The 22,447-nt window shown below is 38.5% G+C and overlaps 1 protein-coding gene across 10 annotated transcripts in view; it reads right to left on the reverse strand.

The window, feature by feature from the left end:
• Positions 1 to 22,447, reverse strand: part of usp34 (ubiquitin specific peptidase 34) — a 292,582-nt gene that overhangs the window by 168,027 nt on the left and 102,108 nt on the right. For 7 of the 10 annotated variants that reach the window (XM_063055969.1, XM_063055963.1, XM_063055961.1 and 4 more), the window contains 9 exons: positions 20,178 to 20,392; positions 15,286 to 15,401; positions 15,081 to 15,208; positions 14,706 to 14,795; positions 9,447 to 9,542; positions 8,035 to 8,117; positions 1,156 to 1,310; positions 811 to 924; positions 27 to 129 (listed from right to left, as the gene is read on the reverse strand). In XM_063055969.1, the coding sequence (XP_062912039.1) occupies positions 27 to 129; positions 811 to 924; positions 1,156 to 1,310; positions 8,035 to 8,117; positions 9,447 to 9,542; positions 14,706 to 14,795; positions 15,081 to 15,208; positions 15,286 to 15,401; positions 20,178 to 20,392 (1,100 nt within the window). The remainder of the gene's footprint in view (positions 1 to 26; positions 130 to 810; positions 925 to 1,155; positions 1,311 to 8,034; positions 8,118 to 9,446; positions 9,543 to 14,705; positions 14,796 to 15,080; positions 15,209 to 15,285; positions 15,402 to 20,177; positions 20,393 to 22,447) is intronic. The other 3 variants (XM_063055968.1, XM_063055966.1, XM_063055960.1) reach the window with 1 other exon arrangement.

The raw sequence follows: 22,447 nt of genomic DNA on the forward strand, positions 1-22,447 counted from the left end.
ACATAATTGAAATAAAAGTTACATACCATTAATATAATACGAATTGATATACTGAATAGCAGCAAGACTAACATCAGCTGTTTGAGCCCTTAATGCAATGCCCCAGAGTTGATCCATTCCACAAAGCTGCTTTGGAACAAACAAATGCTTATCGTCATTTTAATACATACAACCATGGAATCATAGTAAGTTCAACATACAGTAGGAAACTGTTTGGCCATTTGTGTTCATGGCAGTTAGACATAAAATATACAAAGAACATTTACAGAATTAGAAATTTCATCAATGCCAATGTAAAAGTAAAATTATTAATGACAAACAACATGCCATGTTTCCTGAATTTTTCATATTGTTTACTTTCAAAATAAACTGTACAAACAAGCACCTATTTAGATTTTAGAAAACTCATGTTTTGTAGAACGAATTATACCCCTCCTCACTTGCAGAATTACTATAGAACCACAAATGGTTAAAAATGTATTCAAGTCTGTTAAATCAACAATGAAGTTTCATTATTTCAAAGCAAACTCCAGTCAAGTGCTCTTCTGAAGTGCTACAAACTCATATTGACAGCAATCAGCTCAAAATCAAGTTCAAATATTCATGACAGAACTATTTTTCAGCAGAAAAACTTAAAATCTAATGCTCAATTTGAGGCAACCATAACAATATTAAAAGCCCTGTAAACATAAATGTAGAATTGCAGCAGTAACTATTTTACTTTCAAACAACTTGGCCCGAAACTTACTGCATATAAGCATCAATTTAGTATGGAAATTTCTCTAGTACAAAATTATACATATCTCTCACCTCTGAACTAGAACCACCATCATAGGCACTGGTTGCAAGACGAGCCAAATTGCACAAATGTTGGAACAGATTTAAACCAGTCATGCTGATAGTTTCTGGTTTTAACTGTGGCATCTGAAATGTATAAACACACAATTTGACCAAATGAGAAAACAATTGAAACTGCCACTATATATTACCCAAATTATAATGGACAAGACAAAAGCTGTTATTAAAATGAGGCACAGTCTAGCTCCTTCACCATTACTTACAGTTCATTCGTCATTTACACATACCTAAAATTCATGAAGAGATCTCTGCAGTGATGCAAAATATCCAAAGATATAAACTGTACTTTTTACTAACCTTTTCTAAAAATAAATGTTTGTATGTCTCCATGCCCATTGCATGCTGGTCTTTACTGCGAACTTGATTTAGAAACCAATGTAAAGCATCATCATAGCATTCAGGGTCCTCCACAAGGCAATGCCATAAGATATCCACCTGGTCAAGACTTAGTCCTAAGATAAAAAGCAGAGATGCTACTGCTGAAGTTGAAATAGAAAAATAATTTAAGTAAATACTTCCAACAGGTGTTTTTAAAGGTTAGTAGAAAATAAGTATATTCATTAACATAGTGTTCCAAATTAAATAAAAAATACATCATAGTACATAATCAAAATACCGTAAATTCCGGTGTATAAGCCGAGAATTTGGCCCTAAATTTTGGTCCTAAAATTAGGGGATCGGCTTATACAAAGGGTGCCAACTTTGGAAAAACAAATACACGGAAGACAGGTTGTATTTATTGACTGTTTTTGAGTCAAATTCAAAAGAAAATAGAAACGCGTTTGAAATCCACACAAAAGATCTACAAAACGCATTCTGTTCCTCAATTTACTCCTACAGACTGTTGTCATCAAATGTTCAGAGCTTGAAACTCTCACACTCTTCAATATCTGACTCTCCGAAAATCACGTCCCATTCTTCGGCAGTCACCATTTCATCGTAAGGATTGTCAATTTCGGCTTCGACATCGTCATTTGCAGCTTTACTGGCTGCCAAATCTCCACAGTCTTCTTCCCAAAGCAAATGATCTTCAGTGCCATTCAAAGCATTGCTGATGCTGCACTTCTTGAAGGCCTTCACAATGCACTCGGCCTTCATTTCCTCCAACGATTGCACTACCACTCGCAAACTGTAGCTAGAGATGCGGCCCTCATATTTCCTGCTGGAGTGAATGACTGATTTCCGGACATTATCCATTCGTTCCACTGTCGACGCACGAATTCTTTGAATGGTCTGTTTAAACTCACATCTAGTGGCTGGAGCACGGACGTCAAACCACCGGGGATGACTGCAATGTCCGTATTTTCAGCTTTCAATGCTGCTTTTGTCTCACCTGACAAGTAGCAACTTTTCCTTCCTGAAGCCCTTGGGACGTCGACGCCACACCTCTTTAACCCACTTCAAGCAACCCGCTTCGTCCATCCAGCCGCGTTCTTGAACGTAAACATCCCGCGGGAATTTTTCTTTCTTTGGGAATGTTTTCCTCTTAAAAATCACCATCGGTAGTGGTTTGGTCCCATCAGCCATATGTGTTAACACGACGGTAAAATGTTGCTTCTCGTGTCCAGTTGTTTTGACAAGGACTGTTTTCTCCCCCTTCTGATTGACAGTGTGGTTGCCAGCAAAATAAAAGAACACTGGTGTCTTGTCCATGTTACCAATCAGTGAGAGTGGGTAAGAATGTGCCTTTCGATGCTTGATTATATTGGAAGGCCGTAATCTTATTCTCATGGTCGCTCGTCAACTTCTGAGTAATCTTTGTTTTTTGTCTCAACACAAGATGACGTCTATTCATAAATCGGGTGCACCAACTTCGCCTAGCTTTGAAATTGGCACTGATCTGGGCCGACAATTGCGCGTCGGGCAGCACCTATTAATTAGCTTGTTTATTTCGGCATTTTTCTTAAAGATATGCTGTGTACCTCCCGGCTACCGCTGCATTCCTGCATGCTTCACGGCAATGTATCGCTCGGCGGCCTGGAGGGTGGGGGCCACTGCACCACCCAACCTGCAACCACTCAGTCTAACACACCACCATCAGTGTGCTAGGCAAGCTATCTTCCCGATTCCCGTGATACTACACTGTACATACATTATTTCTACTTTATATAGGCTGTGTATTTTTACGTGTTATTTGGTATGATTTGGCGCTTCATAGCTTAAAGGTTACTGGAGAGAGTGTTTTTGCCAACAGCGCTTGTGTGAAATTTTCTGCCAATGGCGCTTCCGTGAGATTTTCACTACGGAGAACAGTTCAGTAATGATTGTGGAAAAGTATTTCTACTTATATAGGCTGTGTATTTATCTTATTATTCCGCTTTTACTATATGTTACTGTTATTTTAGGTTTTATGTGTAATTTGGCATGATTTGGTAGGTTATTTTTGGGTCTGCGAATGCTCACAAAATTTTCCCATATAAATAAATGGTAATTGTTTCTTCGCTTCACGACATTTCGGCTTACGAACCGTTTCATAGGAACGCTCTACCTTCGGATGGCAGGGGAAACCTGCATTGAAGATTATGATTTCAGTCTTCAACAGATCCAGGTATAGCCGTCACGTGAGTTCAGCTCTTCTTCTCTGACCCAGTAATTCTTTATGTATCTACTTAATTTCCTCTTGGCGGCCTTGCTTGATTCTATGAGAATTACTGGCAAGCATCTTAAGACAAATTTAATTGAACTTAAAAATTCCAAGTATAGCAGCATAAAATATTCCAATACACCAGTACCACAACTAAGAACATTCTGATCAAAACAGATGTAAAATAACACTCCAACTCAGCTCAAACTAACTGCAAGCTTTTAAAAACCAGAAATGCACAAGTGTGACTCATTCCTCACGTCTATTAACCATACTCAAAATAATTATAACTAAATATTGGATAATTAGTATGATGTAAAGTGTTTTTGTAAGGGCGATGCATGACAAGCCCACCACTTGTCATATACCCATACATCCAAAATCACCTTCCTTACATCAGATTCCAGCACAGGTAGCCTTTGTGTTCCTCCTTCTCACCCTCCAGCAGTCATCTCACCTTTACCCTTGACTCCCCAATTCTGATTCCAACTTCCTCTTTTTCTTCCCCAACACCTTTTCTTTTCTTTACCTCCAATTATCATCCACCTACCTGTCTCCCAATTCCACTCATCGCTCTTCGCTACCTGGCTCAATCTGCCCATCATCTTTCACCACACTCCCCTTTTTTCAACCAATCACCACTGGCCCAACATCAATGACTCTAACAAATTTTTACAGTAGACAGTACAGTAGAGAACAACCTGACTACTGCATCACTGTCTGGCATGGAGGTTCAAATGCACAGCATTGAAAGAAACTACGGAGAGGTGTGGACTGAGCCAGCTCTGTCAAAGGCACGACCCTCCCCACTATCAAGGGGATTACACTATAAGACCATAAGACACAGAAGCAGAATTAGACCATTTGATCATGGTTGATTTATATTCAATCTCAACCCCATTCTCTTGTTTTCCCGTAACCTTTGCTGCCCTTAGAACCAATCAACCTCTGCTTTAAATGTACCCAATGACATGGTCCCTATGTCCATTTGGGGCGATAGATTTCAAAGATTCACCATCCTGGTGAAAGAAATTCTTCTTTACCTCTATTCCAAAGTGATGTCCTTTTATTCCGAGATAGTGTCCTCTGGTTCTAGACTCCTATACTATTGGAAAAAGCCTCTCAATGTCCACTTAATTTCGACTTTTCAACATTTGATATGTTTCTATGAGATCCTCCCTCATTCTTCTGAACTCCAGCAAGAATAGCCCATCAATCACTCCTCATATGTTAACCTTTTCATTCCCATGCACCTCCTCTAGATCCTCTCCAATGTCAGCACATCCTTCCTTGAACTCTAACATCTTCACAACCACTAAAGTCAAACTAACTGACTTATAATTTCCTGTCTTTTACCTCCTTCCCTTCTTAAAACTGGAACAATGTTTGCAATTTTCCAGACCTCCTGAACCATTCCAGAATCACAGGACTGTCAAAAGATTATTACTAATGCCTCCACAATCTCTTCAGCCACCTTATTCAGAAACCTGAGGTGCAGTCCATCTTGTCCAGGTGACTGAATGAGTTTCAGACATTTCAGTTTCCAAAGTGCCTTTTTCCTTAGAAATAGTGATGACACTCACTTCTGCCCTGACCCTCTTGAATTTCTGGCATACTGTTGGTGTCCTCCAGTGAAGACTGACTTAAAACACTTATTCAGCTTGTCCACTGTTTCTCTATCCCCTATTACTAGCTCTAAATTATTTTCCAGTGACCCGATATATAATCCTGCATCTCTTTTACTCTATATATTTGAAAAATCTTTTGGTATCCCCTTTTGTCTGGCTTACCTTAATATTTCATCTTTTCTTTCCTTATTGCTTTTGTAGTTGCCTTCCATAGGTTTTAAATGTTTCCCATCTTTTAGCTTCCCACTAAATTTTATTATTTTGTATACTCTCTCATTTGCTTTTATGCTGTCTTTGACTTGCCTTGTCAGCAACAGTTGCCTTATCCTTCCTTGAGAATGCTGCTATTTCTTTGCGATGAACCGATCCAGTGTCTTTCAAATTATTTCTAAAAGCTTCATCCATTGCAGCTCTACCATCATCCCTGCTAGTGTCCCCTTCCAATCAACTTTGGCCAGCTCTTCCATCATGCCTCTGTCATTCCCATTACACCACTGTAATACTGATGCATATGACCATAAGACCACAAAACATAGGAGCAGAATTAGGCCATTTGTCCCAAGCGAGTCTGCTCCACCATTCGATTATGGCTGATACTTCTTAATGCCTTTTACCACTCCCCAGTCCCACTCTCCGGCTTTCTCCCCCATAACCTTTGATGCCGTGTCCAATCAAGACCTGTTTGCCTTAAATACACCCAACGACCTGGTCTTCACAGTTGCAAGTGGTAATAAATTCCACAAACTCACCACCCTCTGGCTAAAGAAATTTCTCCGTATCTCTGTTTTAAATGGATGCTCCTCTATCCTGAGGCTGTGTCCTCTTGTCCTAGACTCCCCCACCATCCTTTCCGCATCTACTCTGTCGAACCCTTTCAACATTCGAAAGGTTTCAATGAGATCCTCCTCATCCTTCTAAATTCGAGTGAGTATAGACCCAGAACTATCAGAAGTTCCTCGTATAACCCTTTCATTCCCAGAATCATCTTTGTGAATCTCCTCTAAATTATCTCCAATGTCAGCATATCTTTTCTTAGATGAGGGGCCCAAAACTGTTCACAATAGTCAAGGTTAGGCCTCAGCAATGTCTTATAAAGCCTCAGCGATGCCAATTGCATCGCCTCTGATCTGGGCCGACAATAATGTACCAGGCAGCACCCAATTAATTAGCATGTTTATTTCGGCTTTTTTCTTAAAGATGTGCTGTGTACCTCCCAGCTACCGCTGCATTCTCCGCGAATCGGTATCCGTTCGCAGCCTGAGGGTTGGGGTGGTGGGACACTGGGGTGTCATCTCATCGTTGTCTCTTTCCATTAGGGCAGGCAGGTCATCTTCTTCCATCTCTGCCTGCCTCGATGTCGAAGGTCGAGGTTCATCGTCTGCTGTGGCTGATGTGGAAGGCTTGCTTGACTGCTGAGCCTCACGCATTTTTCTATTATACAGTTCTTTGTAAGGACTCAAACCATCTTGCAAATATGCCCCAAACCGACATACCCTTTCAAAATTAAAGTCGTACTTTATCATTACTCATTCGGTTTCATTGTTATCCTTTCCTCTTCCAATTGCATCCATCAGCTCTTTATCTATCAGTTCTTGGTCATGGGATGCCAAAACCTCTTCAACATCATCTTCGTCAACTTCCACAAGCCAAACTCACTTTGTCCTTACTTCGTTCACCACGATCGAAACGCTTAATTATGTCTAGTTTTATGCTAAGTGTAACACCCTTACTAGCTCTTTTAGGCTTTTCTGATACCTTAGAACTCACCTTGCTAACAGCTGCTCACAGGCACGTGTTTAAGCAATGCCGGCTAGAATGCAGTTCCGAATCCGGGGGAGACCAGCTGCTTTTTATCGCGCGCTGCCTTTTTTCGTAACAATGAAAACATCTTCTGTTAGCGAAAACAGGGAACTAATGTAGGTCTTTCGTAACAGTGAGGTTTCGTAAAGCGAATGTTCAAAAAGCAGGGGACACCTGTATATCTTATTTCCTGTAATGTCCGACTCACAATCATGTCTTCTCATTTCTGACCATTGATCAGAATACACTAACCTAGGCGGTACGACTGCCTCCTGAGTCAAGCTGTCAAGTTAACGATCCACACCTACCCACCCCCAATCCTATGCAACACCTTTAGCTGAGGGACAAAGTCAAAATCCTTCACAATGAAAGGACCGAAACAGAGGTGGCTGCCTGTGGGCTCACCAACTCCCAAGAGGTGTAACTGAGGCCAATCATCTGCTCTACCATTAGGAAACTTTATTTTACTGAGCTGGATGTTGAAGTCATTGGGCAGTCACCACATACACTGCTGATCTCCATCCTAAGTTCAATCTACTTTCCTAAATCCCTCAACAGAATCTTCAGTGTGAAAATCTTCAGCTAGGATACCCTGCACTGCAGTAAAGGTTGCTTTGTGCGTATCCTATTAAGTGGGCAGGGGGTGGAGATGCTGATGAAGGCAGCTAAGCTAATCTGATTTATAAAAAGTTAACTAAGTGTGCCACAAGGCTTAGCAAGTTTTTGAAGCCTTCAAAATATTGTGAACGTTTCTGAATGCTTCTGGAATTCAGAAATATAATTTAACAGGTCCAGTTTTTACTTATTTGACTATTCTTAAATTCATTAATTTCAAGACTAGCTGTTCCAATAAATAATTAATAGTTTCAGATAGATGTAGTTAACAGGTTTATAGCTTCCATTTCTCCATCAAAATGATTGTACTCTTCAAAAAACAAAGTCATATATTGTTCATGATTGTTCAGACTACTGAATCCTGTAAAATTGTTTCTTAAAGACATTGCCAACTCCTATGTTTTAAAGGCTAAAGTTTGTTTATTTGACATAATATAATCGATATAAATTTCTACACATATAATTTATTACACCATCATGTAATATGTTTGCATTAAATAACGTTTCTTAAGCAGCAATGCAGTGTCAATCAAGCAAGAAAATACTCACTAAAATGATCTGGAGATCCAAGTGTTGAAAAAACACATGTCAGAAACTGCAGGCGAACTTGCACCTCAGCACCATGACTATACCTGTATCGAGGAGGTCAGCAAAAACAATGCCAATAAAATATTAAGAAAACGCTGATCAGTTTATTCATCGATATTTTTAAGATTAGTATATTCTTTTCAATTTCCAACATGATCCAATTGATGATGAATTAATATAATTATGATCAATAATTACAAACATCAAGATTGATTTCAAAATTCTTTTCTTCAAAAATATCCAAACTTAATACGAAACTTCCAACATGAGAGAACTGGATACTTTCTCTGCTTTTTTTGCTTTGGGATCATACCAATTTGGATGAACTCCCCAAGTTTCTTTGTCAACATCAAGTACCATAGATGGAAGGCTGTCAACAAAGTGCTGGGAGATGCGATTAATATGGATCAGTGCCTGATGGCCAACACAGACACAGAGGGTCATTTCTGTGGAGTGTGATTTCATATTTCAAAGAAACAATGTAAACTTTTACAGCTAACAACAGAATTCTTCAAGCTGTTGAGACGAGTTTTATATAAATATGCAATGCTGCTGTAAATTTATGACTTTTTCTAATATGTTAAGCATAGAATGGCATGAGTTCTTAGCAACTCATAGGATTGTATGGCTCCATTTGCTCCTCCTATCTAAAGACATCTGCTGAAAGACTGCAAGAATTTCTCCCATCACAATCAGATACCAACCAGCCCATAAATGATGTGGAAAGGGTACCAGGAGACACAAGGGACTGCAGATGCTATATTCTGGAGCAAAAAAAAAACAAACTGCTGGAGGAACTCAGAGTTACCTTGCGGAGGCAGAGAAATGTTCTCAGTCTCTGCATCAATCTGAGAACATAGAGCAAAGATATATAGAGGAGAGAAGGAAGGTTGAAGCAGGAATTGGCAAGCAATAGGTGGAACCAGATGAGGAGGGGAGTGACAGACAGATGAAGTGAAACATGGTCAAAGTGCAGAAGAAACTATAGTGGGAGCAATGAGAGAGGAACTCATAACTTGACTCATCATTATCTTCATGTCCTAAGGTTATGTGATGCAAAGTGAAAAGTTTTGGGCTATATATGCCAATTTACCCCAACTCACTCCAATTACTGTAACCACAGCTTGCACCAAAATATTCAGAAATGTTAAGAGAAATAGCATCTTGACAAAGTTCAAATCCATTCCATATAATTATTCTTTCAGTATATACTATTGTTATTTTCTTTGTTACTTTTGATAATTAGATCAATCTGTATCTCTGCAGAAATAAGTTCATATTTTTCTGAACTATGAAAATTATTTTACATATTACATTTTTGTGACCTTGAACTCAAAAAGGTGTTAAAAGGATAATCAGTCAATTATACTCACAACACATGTTTATGCGCACCCTCTCTGACTGCCTGAATGTAGTGTATCAGGTTGTCAAAAAAAAGTTTCATCATGTTTAGTTCCTTTTCAGCCCACCTATACAATAACGATAAAGATGTGTAAGTATATCTTTCGTGAGGTTGTACGTCCATAATCGGTCCTGGAGTGTGTACTTGAAATTTTAGAAGCGTAAATCACCTGTACAAGTAACCCTTGCATTATGGTCATTCAGGTAACAGAAATTTGCCCTTAAGAGAATTCACAAATAACTACTCAAAATTTTGAGATAAAACTCATTCACAGAATTTATATGAAAAAAGTAAATAAACACAAAATGTATTTCTTTATCAATTCACATTTCTTGACACATGCAGGGATGATGCAACTTTGTATTACCAAAGATTACAATACGGACCATTTTCTAGCAACACAATCCATTCTCTGTCCCACCCCTGTATTGTGGAGTCACTCTGTATTAGATTTCTGAAACCAAACGGCTCATGATTAATTTACAGTAAAATTATTACAGCATCATACAGTACTATGCAGAAGTCTTAGCCACATATATAGATGCCTGAGACTTTTGCACAGTACTGCGTTTGTCAATGTGGATTACAGAGAGAGTTTGTAAATCAAGCGGGAGTGAAGTATTTTGGGAATGGTGAGAATGGATCGCCACAGGAGGGGTGTGGAACAGGTGGCAGAGAAAGTGTGCCTAGAGTGGTAGATGGCACAGGTGTAGACACACCCAGCCCTGAGGCACCAGGCAAGGTTATTTGGTTCAAAACAATTGGTTTATTGATCATTACAGAACGTCTGTGGTGCTTCCTGCTCCCTCCCCTCTCCCTTCCCCTGCCCCCAACCATAATTCCCCTCCCTGCCCCCTTTCCAGTCTCAGTCCACAATAGAGACCCACATCAGAATCAGGTTTATCATCACTCACATGTCATGAAATTTGCTTTTCTCTGTGGCAGCATACAGTGCAAAAGTCTTAGACACATATATGTAACCAGCACACCTAAAACTTTCGCACAGTACTGTACTAACAATAAGTTTAAAGATACATCTGTAATATATCCAACCACTCTTCAAAACTTACCTTAGGGACATGCAACATCTTTTCCATATTTCCAGTTACTTATATGAAATATATTTTTCTCAATTACTTATCCAACTACAGTATAAAATAAGATTTTTATTATGTCTTATGTGGATTATTCTTGCTAATAATGCTTTAACTATAAACCTGAAGTCTTTCTTTACTACCATGACTAAAGTAATCAATGCCTGAATCTAATCACTCATCTGACCCAAGCTCAGAAAGGTAATCTCTACTCTATCTAAAGTTGTGATCGTCCATAACTTGCATTATTATAGCTTCTTTATCACAGTAAATTTTCCACAATGCACTTCACAGGAACATTATTGAATAAAATATGATACACATCCACTAAGGAGACATTTGAGCAAATAATAAATCCCTTGGTCAAAGGGGGAAGTTTTAAAGAGCAATTAATGAGCAGGAATGAGGCAGAGTGGCAGAGTGGCTAAGGGACAAAACTCCAGAGTTTAAAGCCTAGAATGCTAAAGTCATGATATCAATGGTAGATCATTTAAATTCAAGGATGAACAAGATGTGTGAAGGATTAGTGGGATAGTGTGAATTAAAATATGGATATCCAGAGTTGGGACGAATTCAAATGTTCAGAAGACAGAATAATAATAGTCAGCCTGGATTACTTGAGAGCAAAATTATCCCTCTAACAGAAATTAGGAAGACAGCAGGAAGTTCAATTATGAAACCAAAGAGAATAAGCAGCAGACTGGCATGTTACAACATGGCATACTCTTAGTTCTACTTAACAAATAATGCTGAAACAGCTTAAGAATTCGATTGATCAATTCTATACGAACAATCACTCAGCTTACATGAGTTACTGTGATAGTTCTAAATGTTCAATACTTTATTTTGAAACTATAATCTCTAGTTCCAGATTTCTCTTCCCTATATCTACCTTGTCAGGACTTCTTAGAATTTTGTATGGTTCAATGAGGTCACCTCTCATTCTTTTGAATCATGGCCTAACCACTTCAATCACTCTTTCAATTGCCAATACAGGAGCCCTCCAATCATGGTGCCACAATGACTCAATTGTGCCTCTTCCTGGTCTATCCAACTAATACAAGGCCAGAATTGACATTATCAGACTTATGTAGATACTTGTTCTGAGCCTATTCTCGTTATAACAGTCTAGTTACCTTCAAACAGTCACCAGGATAGGGATGTGTCAGCTTTAGGAAATTGGGTTTAGGAAGTTGCCCTGACCAATCAAAAAACTATTAACGTCTGCCTTAAATATACATAAAGACTTGGCCTCCACAGCTGCCTATGGCAAAGAATTCTGCAGATTCACCACTCTCTGGCTAAAGAAATTCCTCCTCATCTCCATTCTAAAGGACTCCCCTCTATTCTGGCCTGTGCCCTTTGGTCTACCCAACATTTGGCTAGACCAAATTTCCTCACCTAATATCAGATGTCAGACAAGCAAACTAACAATTTAGAGGCAGATCAAAAAACATTAAGAAGAGGCAGAACTGTGTTTTATCAATTCACATTTGAAAACTGACTCTGCAAATGGTTACGTACAACTGATATTGCGTGTAGAATAATAAAGGTCTGGGCTAAATCCCCCACCGTAAGCATCAATTTCACTTTTTCAATAACACAAGTTATTAGCTATTGACAAATTGCTTACACTTAAAACAATTTGTATTTCACCCAGCCCACCACCATAAAAAAGTGATAATATTTCATACAAACCTGAAGTACATTGATTAATTCACCTCACACCTGGGCATTAGCCACATAATTCTTCACTACAGTCATGATGTTTTTAGTGAAGAATAACAGCAATGTTACCAGTACTTATAATGAAAGATATCTCACAGCATACACTTTAGCTAAACATGTAAATTCAGAAGACAATGCCAATGATTCCCCTTTTCTTCACAGGGTGTGCTTCTTTTTAATATCTTCTCATTTTATCTTGAGAAATTGATGAAATCAATGTACTTCAGATTTGTATGAAATATTATCAGTTTTTTTAATAAACTTTAAAATATTAGTTTGTTGAATAAAGTGTAGATGGGTATTTAACTCCACTCATAATAAATGGATGTACTGTCAATTCTGTGCAATTAATGTAAAATTTTATACTTTTTAAAATAAGAGATGTTATCAAGTACTTAGTTCACTGTGTCCTCAACCTTATACTTAATTCATCAACTGCAAATGGCTAATACATTTGCTGAAATCATAAGCTTTTTAAACTCTGGTGAGAATTGTTCAAGTTCAATGCTTAGCTGCCAGCTGATAATCGCCATTGCTGGATGCCATCAATACAACAGAACTATGGACAGTCAAGAAACTACTGATGGCAAGAAGCAAGCTGCTGTAATAACTCAGTGGGACAGGCAGCATCTGTGGAATCAGAAGGATAGCAAACATTTTGGGTGGGCGCCCTGCATGTTGTCATAATGCTGTGAGAAGCTGGTCATATGCTTGACACAAGAACTGATGACATAGAAGAGTATTTGTAAGTGATAAAATGAATCATTTGATAATATTATCAAGACTTACTTAAAGGTGACATCTTACAAAGTTACTAGCCCCCAACTTAAGTACACATCTGTACTATGCTGAGGAGTAATGTCTTTTTAGAAGTACTTTTTAGAAGCTGAAATAGGTAAAGAACAATGTGGTTTTGTGAAAGACAAAGGTACAAGAAATGCAATATTGATGTTAAGGATACCATCAGAACGAGCTATTCAAGTGCAAAAAGATCTGTTTGTTTTATCACCTACACAAAAGCATTTGATACAGTGAAGCACAATAAATTATTTGAAATATTACAGAAAACTCTAATCTAGATTCAAAAGACCTCCGCCTAATCAGAAATCTGTACTGGGAATGAACTGCCGCTGTAAGAATAGATGGAGAAGTGAGTCAGTTTACGAAAATCAAGAGAGGCGTTAGACAAGGGTGTGTTTTCTTCCCTGATTTATTTAATGTGTACAGTGAAACAATATTACAAAAAATAAGAGACATCTTGGGAATCAAAGTTGGCGGTGAAAACATCAATAATTTCAGATATGCAGATGACACTGTGATAATTGCAAGTACGGAGGAAGAACTACAAAACTTAATTGATATAATTGTTGAAGAAAGTGCAAAAATGGGTCTATCTGTCAATTGCAAAAAGACAAAACGTATGGTGATATCCAAAAAGGAGAATCCTATCTGCAGGCTGAGAATAAACACAGGGAAGATATAAAACAAGTACAGAACTTTTGCTACTTAGGAAGCTGGGTAACATCAAATGGTAGGTGCGACATGGACAACAAAAGAAGAATAGGGATGGCAAAAGACACCTTTACAAGAATGAAGAGTATACTGACCAATACTAAACTAGGCATGACAACCCGCCTCAGAGTACTGAAATGTTACATTTATCCAGTTATGTTATATGGCTCAGAATGTTGGACAATATCTAGTAACATGAGGAAATGAATTGTAGCAGCAGAGATGTGGTTTTTGAGGAGGATGCAAAGAATATCATGGACAAAATGACTATCTAATGAGGATGTCATGAACAGAGCGAACACAAAAAGAGAAATAAAGTATGAGATCATGAAAAGGCAACGTAACTTCATTGGACATGTGATTAGGAAAGAGGAGTTAGAATGCACGGTAATCATGGGAAAGATTGAAGGGAAGAAAGCAAGAGGAAGACAAAGACAAATGATGACAGAGACAGCAGCCAGAGAAGTGGAAATGAATACCAATGAATTGATCCACTTAACCCGAAGCAGGAGTGTGTGGGCCATGGCAGTCAAAGCTCAAACCAGGCATGGCACCTGATGATGATGATGTTGTTCTCAGGTGAGCTGGCACACTGCAATGCCTCTAACTGAAGAAAGCAGGGAACTCACACCTAACATTCTTCTATTAAACAATGAGAAAAATAATTATCTGGTTAATTTATTGCTGAATATGGGATTGTTCTTTATAAAACAGTTTTAGTTTCATCTGTCACATAGACAAAATATTAATTGACTTTTGTTTAATATAAACTGTAGAAATACTTTGGAGATAAAATGAAGGGCTAAGCAAATTTTTTTTAAAAATATCATTTAAATTACAAATTTATAAATAAATCTACCAGGTACTTAACTTAGGGATAATCTTGAATTACTTACATAGTTATCCAATGCGTGTCATAACTGCTTCCAAATTGTTGAAAAGTGCCAAAAAGTTTAGGCAAAAGACGAAGTGAAACTACCACTGACCTGAAAAAATGAAATTAATCCAGGCATTATTACAAGTAAAGAAATTATTTAAATTCATATGGAAAACAGTCATTAGCAAGATTGCTCTGTCTGATAATAAACATCATGCTGTCAAAAGGTTTTCTGAACCCATGATTTTTTAATTTTGATTAAAATCACAGGACGGGGATAATTAATTACCTGGAAGTTTTAATTTCCTATTATAAAATTTAGAGTATGTAAGAATCAAGCACTATATTTTAAGAATAAACATCAATGCAACTTTAACTTGCACTTCATCCTTACCTATCATTCGCTAGGTTTTCTAAACAACCTTCAATGAATCTCATTCTAATCTGCCGGTCAGTAAACCAGCACACAAGGGAGCACAGCAGTTTCTCAGCTTCATTTATCAATCCCTCTGAGAGATGAACCTATGCAAACAAACAATAAGTAACCAAAGACACTACATTCAAACTGTTCTAAATTGTTCCAATGAAGGTAAACATACCGCATCTTCATCTTGTACCAAGTCCCAAAGAAGAGTATTACCCTTCTTGCAAACATTGTCTAAATTGACATCCGTTATTGCATTGGAATTGTATTGATGCTTATGTACACTGGGAGCTGAGGAAAGAAGATACAGGATCCAAGTACTAAAATATAAAACTAATTCAAAAATACATAATATGTGGATTTTCAATCTGCAATCTCTTTCTTTCAATATAAAGTATAATGATCCACACTCATTGTATATGCAAAGGGCAGTTCTCAAAAATGTCGATCTCTTTTAACAAACAAGAGAAAATCTACAGATGCTGGAAATCCAAGCAACACACACAAATGGCTGTAGGAACTCAGCAGACCAGGCAGCATCTATGGCAGGGGTCCCCAGCCTTTTTTGCACCGCAGACTGGCCGACTTGGGGGGGGGGGGGGGTGGAGTTCAAGTTCAACAGTGCGTGACAGGGAATGAGGAAAGGTGCAGCTGACTCGTATCGTTTCATACCGCCAAATCATATCGTTTCCTCGCGACCCAGCAGCACATCTTTGCAGCCCGGTGGTTGGGGACCACTGATCTATGGAAAAGTGTACAGATGGCATTTTGGGCCAAGACCCTTCATTTCCCATCCTCACAGCCCGACACATTTCTTCTCATTTCTTATTCTTCTGAAGAGCAAACCTTCAACTTAAGGCACTATATTTCTAACTGTAATCTTTGAGATTTGAACAATATAATGAGTACCACAGGTAAAAGACTATCAGCAAATAAAATCAGCTAAGCCAGATAAATTTGCTGAATTATATAGATTTAAAGAAAATAAAATATCTGCATGAAAAAGTCATACCAGTTACTCACGCCAAAAATGAAATTAGCTATAACCAATAATCTTTCTAAATCTTATGACAATGATTATATTCATGGTGGCCGTATGCCCTAACATTTCAAATGTTTCTTTTTCAAAGGCATTAGTTAATTTACTTTATACATTTTTTTCCCCAAATCTGACACCTTTGGATCAACCACTATGCTTACGGGAACAGATAAGAGATTTTCTCATGAGTAGAATGGACAGATGAGTAGTTTCCATTTTTAAGCAAGGTTAATTTCTCTTCATTCAGGGCCTACTTTAGTAATTAAGGTACTGCAGCTTCCCTTCCTATGCACACCCATTCAAAATCATATGGTGCCATTAACAGGAGCATTCATTCCTTGCAAACCCAAAGTAAGTTCGACTTTTTTTTTGCCTGTGAAATTTCAGGGCTATTTTTTTGGCAATTAGTGATCTTTCTACAGGCCAAATTCAGCTAGAGGAGAAAAAACAAATTAGGCCAATGACAAAAATTGGTAAACTTTATTCTGGACTGTTTGAAAAAGCTTAGTTATGCAAAACTCGCCACAATCTCACTACAACCCTACGTATTGCAACCTAATGAAATATTTCTGAAATATAATCACAACCACATATACAAAAAAGGATCTTCTAGCAATACTGCATTGATAAAGGCCTTCGGCACAACAAATCCATGCCGACCATGGTGTCTATCCACCTAGTACCAATTTCTTGTGTTTACCCCATATCCTTCGAAGTCCCGTTCCTCCATGCACATATCCAAATGCTTCTTAAGTTATGCTATTGTACTTGCCTCAACCAAATCCAGCAGTTTGTTCCATACACTCACAATCCTCTAAATGAAAAAGTTGCCCCTCAGGTCCCTTTTAAATCTTTCCCTTCCCTATGTCTGGTAGTTCTCTATACCTGTTAGTTTCAGTCTCCCCTACCCTGAGGAAAATACTGTTACCATCCACCTTATCGATGCCTCTTATAATATTAAACACTTCTAGAGATCACTCCTCCTTCTCATTTTCCACTCTTTCCAGTCTAATCACATCTTTCCTATAGCAGGGTGACCAAAACTGTACATAGTTTTATGATTGTTACGGTCTCACTAACAATTTATACAACTGCAACTATATTCAATTCCCCAGAATCTTGCAAGATTCTGGGGAAAAGCCACCGCAGGTCTAAACGATGGGTCACTAACAAGATACTGGATATGTGTGATACAAAAAGGAAATTAAAGAAAGATAAAAACACAGCAGAGGGAAGAACAGAATACAGGAATATCAACAAGGAAATCAGAAGGAAAATGAAGGAAGCGAAGCAAAGATGGTTAGCTGAACAATGCGTGGACATTGAAGACAGCCTTTCCAACAACAACACGAAGAAGGCATTCCAACTGGTGAAAGATCTTACCAAAGAAAAGCAAGCCAAAGTGAACACCATCCAAGACAAAAATGGCAAAAGTCTCACAGAAGGAAAGGAAATAACGGAATGGTGGATAGAGTACTGTTCAGAACTGTACAACTACCAGGGCAAAGGGGATCCAAGCGCGCTGAATGTGCAGAAATCTTCCAATGAGGATGACTATCCAATCATGCATGAAGAAGTTGAAGCCGCAATACGATCACTGAGTGCGGAAAGTCAGCAGGAATTGACAACATCCCTGCTGAACTGCTGAAGCATAAAGGAGAGGCCACGATTGACATGCTTACCACCATCTGCAATAAGATCTGGCAGACAGGTGAATGGCCGATACCTTGGACTCAGTCGCTGATCACTGTGCTTTCCAAGAAAGGCAATCTCCAACTTTGCCAGATTTACCGTACCATCAGTTTGATCAGCCATGTAAGCAAGGTAATGCTCAGGATTATCTTGAACAGACTGAGACCTCAGGCAGAAGACATCATTGCTGAGGAACAAGCAGGCTTCCGTAAGGGCAGAAGCACCACTGAGCAGATTTTCAACCTCCGCACCCTCTGTAAGAAACACCTTCAGCACCAGAGAGAGTTCTACCACGTCTTCATAGACCTCAAGAAGGCGTTTGACAGATGCCTTATGGGCCACCATGAAGAAATTCAACATGGGGCAGAAGCTGATTCATATAAACCATCAGCTTTACGCCAAGGCAACCAGTGCAGTGCTTGTTCAGGGCACCATCGGGGAGTGGTTCCATACCTCTATAGGAGTCTGTCTGGGCTGCCTCCTCTCCCCCACTCTCTTCAATGTCTTCCTGGAACGAATCATGACTGCTGCCCTTGAAAATCACGTGGACACAGTCAGCATCGGAGGGAGGAACATCACAAACCTAAGATTTGTTGACGACATTGATGGACTTACAGGAAAAGAGGACAAACTGGCCAACCTGGTCAGCCATCTTGACAGAGCCTCCACAAAGTTTGGAATGGAAATAAGTGCCGAGAAAACCAAGTTCATGGCAAATGCCAACGGTGCCATCACAACAGACATCTCAGTCCATGGTCATAAACTTGAGACAGTGCAGCAGTTCAAACACCTGGGGGCAATCATCAGCGATGAAGGATCAAGACCAGAAGTCCTGGCAGACAATGACTGCACTATCCAAACTCAAGACAATATGGAGGGTCAGCAACATCACCATGAAGTACAAGATCAGACTCCTGCATGCACTGGTATTCTCCATCTTCCTGTACGCATGTGAGACATGGACCCTCACAGCAGAGCTACAGAGGAAGAAACAAGCATTGGAAATGAGATGCTATCGCAACATCCTGGGCATCTGATACTTGGACCACATCACAAACGAGCAGGTCCGCAAGACCATCCAGCACCACATTGGCCCCCATGAAGACCTTCTCACAACAGTGAAGAAAAGAAAGCTGAGATGGTACGGCCACGTGACCAGATCCAGTGGCCTTGCAAAGACCGTTCTACAGGGAACTGTGGATGGGGAAAAGGAGGAGAGGTAGACAGAGGAAAAGGTGGACGGACAACATTAGAGAATGGACAGGGAAAACATTTGCGGTGACCCAGGCTCTGGCACACAACCACGACAGATGGGACAGACTGGTGCAAAGCTTGACATGACAGCGCCCCGACGACTCCACCAGGAGTTAGGGCACAAGGAAGGAAGGAAGGATATTCAGTTCCATGACTAATGAAGGCCAGTGTGCTAAAAGCCTTCTACAATACCCTATCTACCTTTGATGCCACTTTCAACAAACTATGAACATGACACACAATTTCTGCACAGTAACCACCCAGAAACAGTATTACAGTATTGCATCAATAATCAAATACTGCAGCATTGGTGGGGGGGGGGGGGTGGCAGGGAAGAGTTAATACTTCAAGTTAGTAACCAGTCTTTCCCTCTTCACAGATTACATTTACAACCTCAGAGTACTCCCACTGTTTTCCCTTGTAATTTACAATTTCTAACATCCACAGCATTTTATTTTTAGAATAACTAAGTAACCTATGCTCCTGACAAATAATAAATAGAGCACGGGAGATGATAATCCTGCAGCACTCCAAAAAATTGCCACAGGCTACTTTATGCCTATCTAAGAAGATGAATTAGCACTTCATCAGCAGTGCTCAATTCTTTGGAATGGAACTAAAACGTACTACATTTTGACTGTGAATGAGAATGCCACAAACTGAGCCAAAACTAGCATCAAAATAAAAGCAAATTTCTCGAGAGTGTTATATAATGAATAAAACTGAAGGAACAGAACATGAGATGATAAAATTTGCTTACGACAACGCAGACATACTGAAATCCTGGCAGTGAAATAGTGACTCAATTGACTTGATGTGTCCATTATCTTTGTTATCAAAATAAAAGCGTCATTATTAATTCAAGCTACATTTATATATTCAGTTATGAAAGCTAAGCTCAACACAAATATTTTGTCTCAAGTAGCAAATCAAATCCAGTATATAACATTAAATTACAATAAAAATTATGTAAACTAATTTGGATTACTATCCATAATTCTCAAACAACAGTGCCAGTTGATGATCAATTGCTTGAGAATTCTTCAACTTTTCTATTTAAGGTTAAAAATTTTGTTCCTTACCTTGACTGAGATGTTCATGGTAGATGGAAGCAAGATTGGGTAAATGTTGTTGAAGATGAGATGTAAGTTCTGCATGAGAATTAATCTGAACCAGTTCTTCTTCACAGCCTGACTCTTCCCCATCAAAGTCTGCCATATTTTTTTCTGACTTTGCACTGACCTGAGAACTACTGCAGCTGACATCATCTGCACTCATCATATCATCACCCAAGTGCCTGCAAAATATATTTCATCATTATTAGTTTTCTCAAATTATCATTGTTACTCATTTGTAATGGAAGGCAATATACCTTTCAACACATAGCCAATTAAATATTCCTCAGTATAGGTTAATGCAGCACAGAGCTTATGCACAAAATCACATGAACAGCCAGGAGGCAAATTATTAGACAGCAACACACAAAAGATGCTGGAGGAACTCAGCAGGTCAGGCAGCATCTATGGAAATGAATAAACCTTCGATGTTTCGGGCCAAGACCCTTCTTCAGGACTCTTGTGTTTATAAATTATTAGATAACCTATTTTAGCATCACTGCTTGAGGAATAAATACTGGCCAGTGTATCATGCAAATTCTGTTTTCCCCTTTAAAAAGTGCCATGATACCTCTGACATATACTTGAAACAGCTACTGGCAGCCTCAGTTAAATTTGTCACCTAAAGTTCAGCAACTCAAAGAACAATAGTTGTCAAAGCAACAACTATTACTTCTTGAATCAATAGCAAGAATTATTACTGAACCAAGCCCTTAATCAAGTGATCAAAATCTTTAAATGACTTTTCAAACTACTTGATGTTTACTTTATATTAGAACACCATTCAAGTAACATTCAACTATTTGTACAGTATCAAGAAAATAACACGAGAAATATCATACTTAGCATTTCCTTCAAACATGCACACATTCATGCCAGTGAAATATATGCAAATTTAAAACAATCATGCAGCCATACTGAACAATGTTTGGCTTCGGATTTACATTTTTCTTGCCTTTCACCAAAACTCACTGATTTACTATTCTATTGCACTTTGAATGTCTCCATTCCAGTTCATATGTTTATTTGTTTATAAATTAGCACCAAATTACATTACCAAAATATGATATCTTCGTAACTTTACACTTCATCTCCATTTTGTAGTTTTCTACTGAAAGTTGCAGAATAAACCAAAACCTGCTGCCAGCCCTACTCCACTGATCTGCAAATAAATACACACTTGCTGCCTGCAGATCCCACCACTGTCAACTTGCTGTAAGGTAGCAGCCAATACTCAACAGTAAGGTACTGCACAACAGCAAACAACTGGAAGTGGAGTTTTAAATTATCAGATTTAAGATTCCATATTAAATAATACACCGGATAATGTCAAGGCAAAAAATTTCTGGAATTCCACTTCTCTACAACATTAAACTATTTCGAAAACTAGACCGAGGTCAAATCATCCAGTTTGCACAAAATGTAAAAATTTGAAATTAAACAGTAGAATTTATATTATTCACCAGTAAATTGTTTAACATCAGAAAGCAACAGAGCATGTGAAAACTTTTTTTCATAAAATGCTGCAATCAAATGAGAACAACAGCACACACTGGATGAATTCCTTTGTTGATACTATCAGGAACTTAATACACAATTTTATAGTTGTGCAGTAGCATTGGTAGTGTTCTAATTGTTCTGTATTTTCATTTGTTATTCAGATAAAACAGTAGTTTGTCTTTTGTATACCTTTTTAGCTATTTCCATGAAACTTCAGCTAATTGAGGCAGCCACTTAAATAGGCCAAAATGTATTGCTCCTGATGTGTCCCAATTCACTGTATTAATTTTACTGAATGAATTAAGGTTTAAAAACTTAACCATAAAATAACTTCTACATGTTCTCAGAAAACATACTAATTATTATATAATTTATAATCTAAATTTGTTAGGTGCTTTCAAGAGGGGTTCTTCAAGTGGTTTATCCAGAGGAAGGATCATACTGGATCTGCTACTGAGAAATGAGCCTGGCCAGGTGACTGACATCTCAGTGGGAGATCATTTAGGAAACAATTATCACAACTCCTTAGGTTTTAAGATAGCTTTGAAGACGGACAAGTCTGTATCTTGCAGGAGAGCATGAAATGAGGGCAAGGCAAATTGCAAGCTTTTTAAGTAAGAACTATGAGTGTTAATTAGCTTATTTTTTGGCAAGTGCACACCTGACATGTGAGGATAGTTAAATACCAACTGCACAGAGTACAGGACAAGTATATTCCAGTAAGAAGAAAAGAAAAG

Source organism: Mobula hypostoma, chromosome 8 (genome assembly GCF_963921235.1).
Source record: "Mobula hypostoma chromosome 8, sMobHyp1.1, whole genome shotgun sequence".
Lineage (NCBI taxonomy): Eukaryota > Metazoa > Chordata > Chondrichthyes > Myliobatiformes > Myliobatidae > Mobula > Mobula hypostoma.